The 16,268-nt window shown below is 36.6% G+C and overlaps 1 protein-coding gene across 12 annotated transcripts in view; it reads left to right on the forward strand.

Moving 5' to 3' along the window:
- The window catches only part of DOCK9 (dedicator of cytokinesis 9), a 113,217-nt gene that overhangs the window by 29,240 nt on the left and 67,709 nt on the right, over nt 1-16,268 (forward strand). For 9 of the 12 annotated variants that reach the window (XM_085057310.1, XM_085057336.1, XM_085057355.1 and 6 more), the window contains exons 2-3: nt 8,170-8,286; nt 15,931-16,020. In XM_085057310.1, coding sequence (XP_084913436.1) covers nt 8,170-8,286; nt 15,931-16,020 — 207 coding nt within the window. Of the gene's footprint in view, nt 1-909; nt 1,173-8,169; nt 8,287-15,930; nt 16,021-16,268 lie in introns of those variants that run through there. The other 3 variants (XM_085057303.1, XM_085057364.1, XM_085057327.1) reach the window with 2 other exon arrangements.

The raw sequence follows: 16,268 nt of genomic DNA on the forward strand, positions 1-16,268 counted from the left end.
AACCTCTGAGCACTGTTGTAGCCTGGATATCTGGAGGGCAAGAGACACCTGTGCAAGCTGTTCCCAAGACAAGGGAAACACCCCACAGGGTTTGGCACTGGCCAGTGATGGCTGGCTGCTCTTTGTGGCTGCAGAACCAAAGTTCTCCCAGGTTCTTCTGTCAAAATGTGTGAAGATTTTGCTGCGTTGTCTTCCCTGTGCTTTTGGAAGGTGCTCAGTGATGGGCACCTGCAGTGTTGAAGGGTGGTGAGGAGTGAGGAATGAGCACAAATAATGTCCAATACAGCAGTGAGCTAACTGGCTGAAGAGAGGAAAGGGGCAGAAGGATACTGGTAGTGGAAGAGTTAAGTGCTTAAAGGTTAAAGGTATAAAAATGTTTTCTGAGTTTTATTTTGAGTTAGCATATTTGTAGAGTATGTAAGATTTTTACTGTGAAGGCCGTTCGATGTTAAGCTAAACTTTTAATATGGGTTTATCACTAAGATAAACAGATCATGCCCACCTTACCCCCAAAAAAGAGCAATGTGATTGTTTGGGGCTTTGGTCGTGGAGAATGTCTTTGGTTGGTGGTTGATTGTTGATAGCACCTGAGCAAGTGAAATTAATGCAAAAAAATTTAAAAAGCACAATACTTAGGGTTTTATACTTCTAAAGGGACACAGTTGTCAATAAGTGACTAATTCTTACACTAGAAAATACTTTTAAATTATTGAAGCCTTGAATTTATACATGCTGTAAAAGACTCAGTCTGTTTTACATAGTAATTTTAGGTATGTACATTCTCTTTTGTGTTTGACTCATAACCTTAAGGCATTAAAATGGATCCACCTTTTTTTTTTTTTTCTCCCCAGAGGAATACAGCATGCTTAGGGGCTGGGCTTTGTCTGTCATGCATTCCCACCATAACAGATTTAGCAAACTGCAGCTCAGAAGTTAGACTAGTTTGTGCTGCTTGTGCCGAGAGAAAAGCCTTTGTTTTCACTGGATCACTGGCATGTAGATTACTTCGATGCCAAAAAGCATACAGTTTTGCTGCTGTCTGTATTTTCAATGAGAGAATGCAGGCAAGAACAAACAGAAATCCTAAGAAAGAGCTTGCTATAGAATCTCCGCAGAAGGGCAAGGATGCAGGTCCTTGTGAAGTGGAAGCAGAGAGTCCTGTGGCAGTGCTGGTAAGAGTTGTTTAAACAAGCTGTCTCTTCCCTTTAATAATTCCAGTTCTGTCTGTCAATGAAAAACTGCTTAATCTGACGCTGATGAGAAGTTCCAGCACTCTTACTTGTGAATAATTTGCATTTAAGATTTAGGTTTGATTCTTTGTTTGTTGGCTGCCTTTTAAATTAATTTTTGCTGTTCTGGTTTACCAGATCTTTGGTTCTCTTTGAGTGTGACTTTGGAATTTGTCTTTCAGACTAGCTGCTTTTCAGGCCGTTCTGTCTGGCATAGTAGTACAGCTCTTTGAACCTAGCATGAAAACTACATATGCTTTAAAATAGTTTCTGGCACATCTATTTTTTAATTGCCCAGCATATCTTCCAATTAATATGTGTTTGAACTCCCTGAAGTGTGTGTGTAACAGTTAAGTTTTACTTAAATGATCGAAGAACTATCTAAATAATTAATGAGTACTGTTAAAGTGTCTATCTGTTAAAGGACCTATTTTTCAATTCTTTCAATGCACATTTTTTAGGAATTTAAAGTTTTCAAATAGCTTCCAGTGAAGGAAAAGGGAATTTTTCTGCATGTGGGGGAAGTAGTCAAGTAAGGACTATTTTTCTGAAACTCTGCTGGACACTTAGTTCTCTTGGAACTTTAATAGTAGAGCCAGAGAACATAGTAAGTGAGCTGTAATGAATCCACCAACTTTCTTCAGAGGAGAATTGTTAAACTAATGCTTATATGTCAGTAGAAAGAAGTACTTTCATAGTTCTTATTAAAATTTCAACTTTATTTAGTATTGTTTCATGCTTAATTGCTGCTGCTGGTCCTCTCTTTGTCTGGCTGTAGTTGTAGTTAGTGGGGCTGTGATCTGCAAACTAGAGTGTTCCTGCTCCCTCTTATTTGAGCTTCACACTATGCATTTAAGAATTGAACTGAAACATTTTGGCCATCTGTACTTAGTAATACTCCTCTGTAACTTTATGGGAATTGTTACTGTCTAACTGAAAGCTTACATGTGTGCTGGTGAGACAAACTTTCTTTTCCTTGTCACTTTTTTTAAAGTTTTATTCTATTCAGAGAGTTGTTAGTAAAACATGGGGTTTTTGGGATGGGTGTGTTCTGATTTCTGGTCCAGATTTTCATCAGTACAATATGAGCTAATCTTGTGTGTTCTTTCCTGCCTTTGGAATGTTTAACTTTATTTAGAATTGTTTTTATTCCCCCATGAATACTCAGAGAGGATATTAGTGTTTCTGCAGATACTTAGAGTACTGCAGATAATCAGCAAGGCACATGTACTTATTCAAGAAGAAAAAAAGTATAAAACAGTATAGTACTGTGTTTACTTATCACCATTTATGAAGTACCTCCTTATAGTTTTTCAAATAATGCTTAAGTTAATATTTGTGGAATAATACACCTCTAGTGTTGGCGCTCCTTTTTCATTTTTAGATGAAGTGTGTGCATTCAACACAAAGGTCAATATTTAAAGAGAAGAACATTTAGGTTTCACATAGGTCACATTAAAAATGTCTTCACTGTCATCTCAGTTGCTATTTTGGTATGAAACTTTATATATATATATATATATATATATATATGCACACAGGTGTATATATAGCATAATTATAGATGCTGTAATATCGTCTAGTTATTGAGGAAAGCTAGATGAAGTGGTGCAAGTAACCTGCAGCAAGTGTGCTGCCAGACACAAAGCAAAAAGAAGGGTGATACGTTTCATCTAACATTGACTTTTGGGTCCATTTTTATTTCATTGGTCTGTGACGTTGCACTGCATTTTTACTGGCACAGTGAAGGTAGGTATCCTGTCACTGGTGCAGGGTGCAGTAATAACTAAGACTTAACTATTTTAATTGTAGTTCATTGAGAGTCTGTTGTAGTATTGAGCTAGGTATTTATAATTGGAAGCATCCTATGTGTTATTGAAAGAAAGTTATTTGATTGAGTACTATGCCTGAACTAACTTTTCCTGGTTAGGTGAGTAGGTTCACAAAAGACCTGCTGCTTTCAGTGCCAGTATGTAACTATGTGTGCTCTATTGTGTCCCTGGGATTTGAATTAGATTGTGTCATAACTTTGCTCTTGAGGTTAACAAGCAAGAAGAGCCCATGGAAAAAGCATTTAGATTTTCCAGGTGGTGCCTCAAAACCCTGCTTGAGATGAGCTGCTGTTGTGCTAGCTGCTGTAGAAATTACTGGATAAGTATTCCTGCTGACCAGCTGCGTTTTGATAGTCAGAAGGAATCACTGCTTATCAAAACAGATTGTGTTTCTGGGAAGTTGGATCTTTTGCAGGTCATCTTTCTGCTGGCAGTAGAAAATGTAACAGTTAAAGAGTAAACTCTAGGAACAAATAATTTTTGAAATTAATTTTTAAAACCTCAGCTTGGACAATTTGTTTTATGTTTATTATGGGACAGTAAGGTACAAGGAGCTGTTACCCATGTTGAGTATTAAATAATCTTATTGTATGTCCACAGTGCCTTGCCTTGGGCCACCATTGAGAAATATATACACCTATTCATCTATTTATATGCTGCTTCCTGCTAGTGCCTGTAACTCCATTTTACTCCTGATGGGAACTTGTTAATTTGCAGGTGTATATACGAAACATGTTTTTATAAGGTAAATAATGATTTGTAGCTGGAGACTAACAATATTCAGTGCACTAAGCCTTACCAGCTTTTGTTTTCAGAGAAGAGAATTGGACAATAACCATTGTCTCAATTTAAGCATAAAATAAACTTGTAATGTATTTCTTTTTTTCTGTAATGTGTAATGTAGGCAATAATTGAACTCTTGGGTTAAAATTTCTTTTATCTGATGAATTTTGACACTGCTTGTCCAAATATATAAACTGTATTCTGACAGATTAAACTGCTTAGCGTGTGGGTGTCATGACTGCTGTTTTGAAATACTTCTTATTTCTGATAAGTTTCCATGATTATAATACTCAGGCAAAACCCAAAGTGGTACAGCAGATAATTCGCTTTTTTATCTTCCAACAAATATAGCATTGGCTGGCTCAAGACCAGGACCCCATGAAACCCTATGCTCTTAGCATTTTCCTAGATTACAGAAATAAAAATGTCATTGGCTGCAGATTAATAGGAAAAGTTAAGCCTTATTGGAAAAACTGACTTTTAGTGCCTATAAACTTGATGTTGCAGTTGTGACTGGCTGAGTTTTATCTGTGTCAGCTGGTCCATAAATCATATTTAACAATCCTGTAACTACCCAACATATTTTCTTCTGTATTACATGAAATAATAGACCAGACTTTTTTTTTTTTTTTTTTTTAATGTAGAAGAGCCTGAGAGAGAATCTGCTTCCTTGTGCTGTTTTATGTCTGGCTAAATGCCAGTAGCAGTGTGTTGTTTATTGTTTTCTTTTTTCATATCTGGTTCAAACTGATAAAACATCCTCTTCCTCTTGCATCTGACAAATGACTAAGAAAGAAATGAGTAACATTTAGGAGAAACTTGAGGAAGCAAATTCTTCATTAATTTTTACATAAATGATATTTCTGCAAATCAAGTGCCTTACTGATAAAATAGGAGAGGTCTGTATTCAAAACCTCAGCAACAGTGAGCTTGAGATTCTTTAAAAGCTTCTAATGAGGGAGGATTTTTTTTTTTTAATCTTGGGTTTACAGCATGCAAACAAAATGTAAGCAAGCCTTATATTCTTTTAAGATTCCTTTTGATAAGTTTTATGGTTGTAGTGAATCAGTTTTGTGACTACAGGGCAGAGAGAGGCATTTGCAATGAACTGGATATTTTTGAAGCTGCAGTATATGTATCTTTGGGTTGTGAATTAGCTGTGCTAGACAAGTGTGTGTTTGTTTGCATGCCCATGAAATGATTTTAGCTGCACTAGCTTTAAAAGTAATCCTTTTCCTCTGATTTTGCTGGTGAAATGAGAGAAGCCAGAACTAGCTTTCTTCCAGTCTTCACCTCTCACCTTCCCAAGAGAATTAACAGGAGGATGGACGTAGCTCTTCAGCCTCAGGGAGAAGAGGATGAGAATGCTGATCATGTGCAGCACTGTGTAAAAAATCCATTACCCATATGAGATGACAGGTTGAGAAACTGGGGCTGTGATCTATCCTCTTGCCAGTTTGGATAGTAGATGTCCTGTTGTGTGAGCTTTCTGACAATATTGACCATGCATATGTTTATGCTTTCCTTTGAAAAGCTCCCCAAATTGCCACAAATGGTCACATAGCCATCTGATCAGCATTACAGACACAGTCTGACTGAAAGCCCCCTTGCTGGAAGGAAATCTCTCAAGCCAGATCACCTCCTAATCTGTCACAAAAGCTCTGGCTCAGTTGCTGGTCTTAGTGTGAGAAGGCTCAGAAATGTGCCATGAGAGAGGGAAAGGGTCCTTCTAGTGTCAGCCCTGCTTTTAATTAGTTAAAGCAAATTGTGAAGTGAAATCTTTTAAGCTAATGAAAAGACTGATTGTATACACAAATCAAATGGTCCTTCTCTGCTGGTCATTTTTTAGGCACAGTTTAATTTGCAGTATTTATTTTTGTTTCTCCTAAAGGTCAGTCATCCTGCACCACCCTCAAAGCAACCTGTCACCGCAGCATGTTGTGTATAATTTCTCATGACAAACTCTTGAGAAGAAATGGTTGCATGGGAGAGGCGAACTTGACTAAACAGAGTGACTGGGCCATGTTAGCCTAGTAGACTCTAAACCTTGCTTTAACTTAAGAAAGGGTGTATTGCATAGGAGCTCAAGCTCAGTGGTTGGCAGGTGGGCATCTTGCTTGCCTGTATAGGTAGAGAGAGACCTGTTACACTGAAAGTGAGACAAAGGTGAGCAAAGGGTGTTTTGTTTTCCGACTGATGTGTTGCCTTGTACTTCATTTATAGAGCAGTAAAGTTTTAAATGCTCTTTGTATTCTATGTATGTTATGTCTGTCTCTGTGCATAAGGAAGAAAATTTGTAATGGACAGTTATTGCCTTAGTGAAGAGTTGGAGGGGCTTAGGTGAAGTTCCTGGAATTTATTTGGAATCAGAACTGGTTATGACAATCTATTAGAGTGAGGCTGATCAACCTAAAATTTTGTGAAGGGGTAATTTTGCAGTGTCACTATATAGGAAATGTTTCAAATAGCTGGGTGAAGAAGGTGCTAAGGAAGCATGGAGCACACCATTTCATTAGCTTGGGATTCACTGCAGCAGTCTGAACACTCAAATGCAAACTTGAAACCAAAATATTTTGTATAATTAGTACATCAGAGAAAATGTAGTCTTTTCTTAGGTTGTGTTCGACTGCTTCTCTTATGCTTTTCTGAGCTAAATTGTCCAGCCATTTCAGCTGCAGATGGGTGCATGAACATAAACTTAAGCCTTTTCTATGGACACTGATGTTCTTGGCTTTGTGATAACTCATGTTCACAAATGACAGAAAAAGATGTCGCAGCAGCTGGCATTCAGGTGCTAAGCACTCAAAATGTGTCAGAGTACGATGTGGAATGAACTGGACAGCCCTTTTCCATCTCCTCTGAGGAGAAAGATGTCAAACACAATGTAATAATTTTCTTTCATGACTCCTAGAAATATTGGTCTGTGCTGAGTATGTTGTTGTATAGCTAATGAACTTTCTGTAAATCCTTTCAGTGTGATTGTAAATGGTAGCTATTTTTCTTGACAAAGCTACATTTTGTTCATCATTTTGGGTAGGTTTATTTTCCAGACTTTGCTTTTTTTGCCTCTGCAGCTGTTAGGCTCTATTAGATTCTCACATTTTTCTTACCAGTACAACTGCTATGCGGTAGATATGAGGGAATCTCAAATACCTTTTGAGCAGCCTGTGAACTAAGCCTGAAAACTTTAGTAACTTTCTCTCACCAAAGCTTTCCTAATTCCTTGAAAACAAATTTATTTTATTCACTTTTGGATGAAGAAAACACCTGTAGAGTTTCTCAGGAATATTACTAATATACTATGGATTAATAGCAGTTGCTGATAGAGATATTTGTTCAGCGTTGTACAGCTAGAATTTGAAAGGTTATTGTCATGAGTTACACAAAACAATATATAAAGCTTGTCTTGTCATTTTACCTATAATGATGACTGAAGCTGGTCTTGCTGCTACATTATCTTTAATATACCTTACCTGTAAATTAGTACTACTGATATTGAGAAAGCATAATTTGTAAAGTCTCTTGTAATTGCCACTCATAAAAAAAATGTAATTTTGTGTCTGGTACTGTGATGCACAATTTTAGTTGCAGAAAGTTCAAGCTAGTTTGTAACCCCATCTTTGCAATAATTTGCACTCTCCAAGGCAGAGCTGCCTCGTTCAGAGCTCTGCCTAAAGCTGCTTTGCCATCTGACCACTTAACAGAGTGCTTGGCAAGGTTAAGGTTTTTCTGTGATTGTGCACGGGCAGCTGTAATGCCTCCTCTGCGGAAAGGGGTTTTAATGTGGAATCAATGCACAGCTTCTCAGGAAAGCTACTCGTGCAACTACGACGGAAGTAGATGGCCTGTGGGAATTTTGAAAAAAATATAAAGAAGGAGGAATGTCAATTAGCCTGCCCCTGCTGCAGGTTACTGCTGAATTAAAACAAAGCTCAATCTTTGAGCTAAGGTTGTTTTCACTCCTGTTAAACCCAGATCAGAGCTTTCTGGGCAGTATCGAGCAAAGGCAAACATCAGCATAAGAGCCTAGTAATATCTTTATATTTTTTTTCAGTGAGAATACATGTGTGATTAAAATAATAAGCTCTGACTTACTGTGTTTTGTGAAATAGTTCTGAGGCAATCAGCATGCTTGTCTCTAATTGTCACTTGCACTTCCCCATATAGTGTAGTATGACAAAGTCTGCATTTCAAATACTGTATGTTTTTAATGTAGATGCAATGTAATTCTGCCAATCATTAAAGAGTAACTACTGAAATGTCAACAATTGTAATTTTTCCTCAATATACCTGAATTTATATTGATTTTTTCTTTTTTCCTGTAGGCAAAACCAAAGCTCATAGAACCTATAGACTATGAAAATGTCATCGTGCAGAGAAAAACACAGATTTTGAATGATCCTCTACGTGAGATGCTACTGTTCCCTTATGATGACTTTCAGGTAATTTAATCCTCCCTGGTTTTTTATTGGTTTTTTTTTTAATAATGCAAGTTTTTAGCAGCAGTAGCCATGTGGTGATAGCTTCCTATTTCTTCATTTCTTAACTCTCTTTAGCTACAAAACCCCCCCACAAACTCTTTGCCATGAGTCTCATTACTCTGCTTGATTTTTTCTTTAGGGTACAGAAGAAATAGCACAATTTCCTCATCTGTCCAGATTGTAAGACCTACTTCTGCAACTCAGCAATTTTACTGCCTTTTGAAGTAGATGATCAGTCACTTGCAGATATTCCCCCTCCCTTTCCGATGTAGGAAATTATGTGATGTCTGTTTGAAGAAAAGCATCTGCTTTCTTTAATCCTTAAACTGATTTTTTTCCCCCCCATTCTTAGTAGTGAAGGACATGAACCTGTTCAAAATGCAGTCTGCCACTCTTAGCTGCATGGTCCTTAGCTGCATGGTCCCAGGCAAAACTGGACTCTGGCAAAATACCCCTTACCATAACAGAGTTCTGACTTGATTAAGCCAGACTTAACCAAGATTGGTGATAATCTTGTTATATTTTTTTAGTGACCATGTGTATCTAAATATATAGTTTATTGAAGTGCACTTTTTAAAAAATAATTTCTTGTAGATCTAGTTAGGGTAACAACCAAGCATCTTAGAAACTGGAACTGGAGTAAATAGTGAGGAAAGTCTCTGGCATGCATGCCCATACCTGCAGTCAAAATGTATATATTTGAGAAGTATGCAGACATATGAACAATCTAAGTTTGTTTACCATTGGGAAAGTTGATGAGCAGTTGGTGTATTTCTACAGAAGGATATCTAAAGTCCTATAAATTACATGGTAAATTTTTAACAAATTCTCTCTGGCCTATGAAAGTGTTTACCTGAATGCAGCTGGAATCTGTTTTTAGTGCAGTCTGGGGGCTTCTTTTTCATTGATTCTTACATGAATAACTCTACTTGTAGCCTTCCCGCTCTGAGCTCAAAAATTGTGGTTTTGGAAAGCTACAGTTACTTAGAGAGTAAGTTGGGCTTCATGTATTCTCAGCCACATGTGAAAGTTTGTAGGATGGAAGTAAAGTCCCCTCTTGAAAAGGGACTTACACTGATGCAAGTTTTCAAATACTGAATCACTCAGGGTGATACCCTACACCAGGTGTTGGCTTTGGACTGAAAAGCATGAGTAGGCTACACCACCAAAATCCCCTTCTGTAGTATGTCTGTTCCATTCCACAGGACAAGAGGAATCCAGGTTACTTCTGCTAAGAGTGCTTTTATCTGATTGACTAGTTCACTTGCCAGGGTCATTCCAGTGAACAGCTCTGAATTATCAATGGAGAAGAAACAAACCTATTGAGAATATCCTCAGGCATTTTGTCTGAGCAGTCTGAAGTGTTTAGCTGCTATTTCAAGTGACCTCTTCTGCAATTCTTATCCTCAGGCTTGTGTGAATGAAGCTAGTCCATAGTTCTCAGTCTCATCCTTCAAAAGGAATGACTGAATTTTGTTATAAATTGTAATGTCTTTTGTCACTCTTTGTTTGTATTCCGAGGTCAGATTTTCATTGAGGCAGTCATTACAGTGTGTGTTACGTTGGAAGATTTCCTTCAAGTAGTCACAGTTTTGGAATATATTCAGTTTTTCTGTTTATCCATCATCAATATAATATCTGAACACATTTTCTGGGTTTCCCCTATAGAGTTTTTGGCAGAGTCTCATTTTATAAATTATTTACATGAAGACTGACTTTGTACTATCAAACTGTATTATGAAGCTTTTATTTCCTTGGAAGACTTGCTGGCACAAACTTACTACAAATATTTTTATTGTACACATGGCTGTTCAGTACTACTTTGATCTCTCTAGCTTGTTTTCAACAAGACAAAGCATTTAAATCTGTCATTCAAAGTATTAAGAAAATATTTCCAAGTCAGAGAACAGAAAACCCTTAAATAATTTTTTTTTGTAAGTTAAGCCTTTTAACCCTGTTCAGTATGGAAAACTGAACCATAACCATATTTGCAGGTTTGAAATCATTAATCATTATAGAGTTGCCAGTATCATTTGAATCATTTAAATAATGGCATATTTTCTGTGTTTGCCATTCTGCTACACATATATTTTTTTAATTCCTCTTTCTTAACTTGCGGCTGTCACTCTGTCAGTGTGTGGGCAGCTCTTGAGTAAGTCTTGGCTCAAATGTTTGATATTGGCCTCATGTCCCTCAAGATAAATTTAAAGTACGGAGCTAGAACATTTAGAACTACCTGTAAACACACTTAGTACTGTTTATAAGTGGAAACGCCTACCATTGTCTAGGAACCTGTTCAAACTATTTCCTCTTAGAGCACTCAGTTTTTATTTTTATTAAGTTCTTCCTCACACTTAGGTTGAATTGATTACAATCTAAAAAACCCATGCCTGAAAAGGAAGCCCAGCAGTGTTAGTTTATTATGACTTTAAAAGTAAGGCTATTTTGTTCAGCTTGGCCCTAGAACTAGCACTTAAAATGGCATGGAAAATACTTACCTTTCTGTGCTAGATATCACTTCTTTAATTTTTGGTAGATTACAGAAGGAGCTACATATTTTCAAAGAGGCAGATTGATACCACCATTGAATTTGTGTTAGAGAGAAATTGGAGAGAAAGAGTTGTGCTTGATTTGGATTTTTTTTTTTTAGGTAATGCAGTTAAATAACTGAAATTTAATTTAATAGGTGTGAGAAGCTAGATACTAAAGGAGAACTGATATGAATCTTTAGTCCTTATCAGAAATGAAAACTTGCACTCTTTAGTCCTTATCAGAAATGAAAACTTGCACAGCAACTGGCTTCTTTGGATCTTATACAGCTTTTCTTTCTTCCTCTCCTCCTCCTCCTGATGAACATTATTTGTCTCGTGAGGAAAAGGATTGAAAACCTAATAGTAACTCACCTTTTCTGTTCAGCGGTGACTGTTCTCTAAACATGCTATCAGAAGTAGCTCCAAGGTCAAACCACTGCCAAAGAAACATCTGAGCAAGAATGGAGCAGAAAATGCTCTGGTCTGGGAAAACTCAAAGTTTGAAGGGTTGTTCTTCAGCCAGCTGATCTAGTTACAGGAACCTTTCCAGGCTTTCATTTAACTACATTTGCCATTGTCCTAAACTTGGTTAGCTGAGATTATGAAACATGTTTTTTTTTTTCTTTTATATATGATGGATAGCAGCTCTTTTACTTTTCAGAAAAACATTATTTTTGTTCTTCTTTGTGCTGATTTTCAAATCCAAATAAGTAGGCTTGTAATTTTTTTCCTTTCTTCTGAGGTTTTTTTTTTGTTTTTTTAAATTTTTTTCTTCATGTTATTATGTGTAAATAATAGGAAGCTTTGCTTTTCTGTACAGTTTTTAAATCATCAACTTTTTCTCTACACGTTGGGTCATTTTATACCCTGTCAAGGTTGTTTCAGTTGTTTTTCACAAGCTCAAGCTCTGAATTTTCTGCATTGAATTCACTTATCAGGTTGCTCCCAAACTTGTTTGCATCAAATTTATAGGGGCAGTCATGTTGTGTTTGGAGACAGGTTTTTATTTTTGGCATCTCTGAATTAGCTTTCATTCTTAGTAAGTGGGGTATCTAAACTTTTAGTACCTCCATTTTGTCCTCATTTTCATTATGGTGCCCATATAAAGTGTTTGTTTAGTTATGATGATAGAAACACTTTCCTGCTACCTGTTGGAACATCTCCTATTAATGTTTTTGCTACTCAGAGTCGCAATGCTGTCAAGGCTGTACCTCTTGTAGACTCTTGGTGGGAAGAGTAATTTCTTTCTTACCACTGAATGCCTATAATCCATTGGATACTCTTGTATCCAAGTTTGTGCCTCTTCATGGCTTATTGTGAATTTCTCACCTGAATTTGAGTAATTTGCTCAATAGTAAAATTGTTGCATAACAAAATAGCATTAGTTTAAAACAGACCACTTTTCTGGTGGTGGTCATATTAAAGTCATATTCTCAAGGACTGCAAAAGTGGTCATGTTTATATTAACTGCAGAGTGGGTGAATTATTAAAAGAAACCTTAACCCAAAGCAGTACAAGTGATTACTTTGCAATAAGTCACTCTGTATCTAAATACCTTCTTTTTTTTTCAAATGACCTAACTTTTGAGTACTACCTCAATTTTTAAAGGAAATCATAGAATCATAGAAGGGTTTGGGTTGGAAGGGACCTTAAAGATCATCTTGTTTCCTACCCCCTGCCATGGGCTGGGACACCTTCCACTGGACCAGGTTGCTCAGAGCCCCATCCAACCTGGCGTTGAACATCTCCAGGGATAGAGCATCCGCAACTTGTCTGGGCAACCTGTTCCAGTAACTCAGCACCCTTACAGTAAAGAAATTTTTCTTAATATCTAATTTAAACCTGCCTTCTTTCAGTTTGAATCCATTTTCTCTTGTCCTGTCAAATAATCCAAATACAGGCTAGGTTTACTTGTACCAAATAAAATGTGGGTACATTCCTACCCAAATTAAACTTGTCTTTACGAAGTTATCCCAGTGTTATTTTGAAGGCATTTTGGTGCTTAGCGTAGGTGTTATTTCACCTTTGTTATTTTTGGGTTTGAGCCATATGGATTTAACACACTTTCACTTAAAGCTCTTAGCTTTAATGCAAGTTAAGTACTTCTGAAAATAGATATTATGCCAGCTTTGCAGAAGTAAAACTAAATCCAGGTCATTTTATGAGAAGGCACATCTTCAGAGGAAGAAAAGCAAAATGATGTCCAAGTAATGTCTTCATTTTAGAGAGCACAAATTAAATTGGCCAAATAACTAATTTTGAAATGTTCAAAGTGATTTCTCTATGTTTTTTTTAATTTAAAATCTATTTTGTGTTTTTCCTTGAGTCTTTAGCCAATTATTCTGAATCGATTTAGTTTGAATTGATTCTAAATCGATTTACTTTATAATACAAGTGCTGACACTTCCGTACAAAGGATAAGTCACTTCTGACACATGATTGTTTTAAGGACAGGATCTCACATACAGCTTGCCATCTTTTCCACTGAGTCTTTTAGAACAATTTCTGTCACTGCATCTTGAGCGTGAGCCTTTCTGGTCACAGTCTTACTGGCAAGCACAACCTTGTGACAGAAAGAATATCCATTGCAGTCTGTACTAGTTGTGGACAGGTTCATTCTCCATATTCCATCAGGTTTTGAGTAGTGAGTACTCCTTGGCTGACTTGGTGAAATGTTCCTGCTGCTGTGGCCTTTCCTGAAACCTCAACACATCCTAAATCTATGGGACTCAGTCAGAGAGTTGTATCAGTAAAAGAGTCTGTTAACTGTGTGCCTCAGTAAGTGCATGTGAATCCTGCCTCGTGTTGAAAGCGGTCTTCCTTAGTTTTGACAGCAGTGTAATTGAAAAGGTTTTTTAATTTTGCTTTGAGAGCATGAGACAAACACTTTGTAGTTCCTGATGCTGCTATAAATCAAACAAGCACTCAAACCCAGAGAGCTGAAAAGTTTCACTTCTACGGAACAGTTCAGCCAATGTAGTTGTGAAGAGAATCTGTAGAGAAGACAATTCTTCCTTCCTAATTTTTCTTTTGAAATATAATGTGTATTTATGTGCATGTTTGATTTTAAAATATTGTGGTGTTGCTTAAGTAATTATTTTTAGGAATTTGCTGTAAATCACAGTACATCACTCACTGCATTTCCTGGCTCTTGAATGCACTACTGGAGCTGATGGATGAGCTGATGGGTGAGAAGGAGGCGGATGCATTGAGACAATTACTAGTGTGAACAAAATTGACAAGTCAGGTTCTTCTGTTTTGTCACTGATATTGATACAGTACTAAGATAAAAATCTTTTTATGTGTGAATGACTAGAAAAAAGCTCTTACTATTGTGTTGATAGTTGTGTAGCAGGATAACAGCAGCAGACATTAAAAGTATGTTCAGCTAATTGAATTTTACCAAATTACACTACAGTGCTAAAATTTGATTCATGAGTTCATGGGTTTCCCATGAAAAGTGTCTGGAAAGATGCCACCTTAATCTCTGCTTTTTCTTCAAATAATAGTATTTTTTTAGGAAAGCATAATATAACTTTATGTTATGAAAATGTATGAATACTGCATGTAATATATATTATATAAACTATAAATAATTTCTCATCAAATATCAGACTGTTTCATTGGAAGAGTATCTAGACATTTTTGCCTTTAGCTCTTAAGATAGTTTGATAATCTTAGTAGAAGTTTTTATTTCTATAGCTTGTGAAAACAAATATTTAATACGATCTGAATATATTTCTAGAATTAAAAAACCTTTATTTTTAAAAGCTGATAGCATAGAAATGTATATCTTCTTGCAGTTTTGTTTTTTGTTTTTTTAACTGTAGTTTGCAAGATTTATTAGTCCCATTAAATATTTTGGGATTTGTGGTTTTCACTTTTAATACCTCCCCACCTCTCCCATCCAAGGAGTTAGCATTGCCACTTTTTAGTGCTCTGGTCTAAATGAATGACTTGGCCATGACTATGGGATAATTGTTTTTCCCCTTTCAGTCTTTACTGTAATTGAATATTCTAACTTCAAATACACTCCCCAGTTAATGGAGTGAGGCATTGGTAATACCAAAGATAATCACCTTATGGATCCGACTCTCAACAGAGATAAGCTGAAGTAATGTACTTATGTACCCTTTCTTTTTCAACACAACATGTGGAGCTTTTCCTTGTCACATTTTTATCTGATCTTTCCTGGATGTGTGGACTATAGCTAACAGGTGAGGAACCACAACTTCCCTCCAGGCTGTGGCTGTGTAAACTCTGTTGTTCACCTCTGATGGCCTAAGCTATGAGATTCCTTTCCACATAGTGCAAAACAAATTCTGTTGCTTATTGGTTATTTTCATTTGTGGTCCAGAAGATTTTGCTAGATTTTCATCTTTTACACTTACAAATGTAAAGAATCTTAAGGCTTACTTCAGCACAGTTCTGAGAAGCAGAATTTCATGGTCACAGAGAGATTTCCCACTCTCTGGCAGCCTTTCTGTGCCTCTCTGAATTCTGGCATGGGATAGGAATAAGTTCTGACTTGGTAGGCTGAAGTGTATATATACTTCAGTCATCCCCATCTTCTCTCTAAACCTGCATATAAGCAGTGCAAATCTCATTTTTTTGCCTGCTGAAATCTGAAGTTGGGCTACTCTTTTATTTTGATATGGTTTTCTTACCTTCCTTGAATAATAGATTTTACATGTAGTACTATCACTGTGTTAATGTCTGTATTCAAAATGTTGGAGTCACGTTGTCATGGCAGAATTATTTTTTATAAGTATTTTCTCTCCCAGGTTGACAATATTGTGTAAAAAACTGTCCTATGGCATCTATTTCTCACTGATTCCAATCTCGCCCTTCCTATGAAAGAAGGAACGCATTGCTTGAATGAGAGTAAATTCTCACTGCTTGGCTATTCTGAAACATATTCATACTCACTGGATGTTTTCTGCTAAGCTTTTCTTCATTATAGCAATATAACTGATTGTGGACATAATGTGTCATCTTCCCTTTAATTGCAAGTTTCATTAATTGCAAGTTTCATTAATTGCTAGTTTCATTAATTGCTTTTGTTGTTTATCAGACAGCGTTGTTGCAGCGGCAGAGTCGATACGTTCGTTCAACAGTTCCTGAAAATGCAGAGAAAGAAGCTCAAAGCCTGTTTGTAACTGAGGTAATACTGAAATTGCATGTGGCTGTGTGTAAAAGCAGTATTATACCTGACTTGTTTTTTCTTCACCTTCACTTACCATTTAAAACAAACAGAAAAATAAGCCGTGGAAAAAGAGTTAAATATTTATTGCCATTTACTAGTCAATTATTTCAAGGCAAAATTTCCAGGAAAACCCAGTATTTTTTCCATTGGTGGCTGGAAAAGAAGTATTGCAGGATAGCTTTTAATTATTTTGTTTGCGTCATTGG

Source organism: Lichenostomus cassidix, chromosome 1 (assembly GCF_008360975.1).
Source record: "Lichenostomus cassidix isolate B80296 chromosome 1, HeHo_3.0, whole genome shotgun sequence".
Taxonomy (NCBI): domain Eukaryota; kingdom Metazoa; phylum Chordata; class Aves; order Passeriformes; family Meliphagidae; genus Lichenostomus; species Lichenostomus cassidix.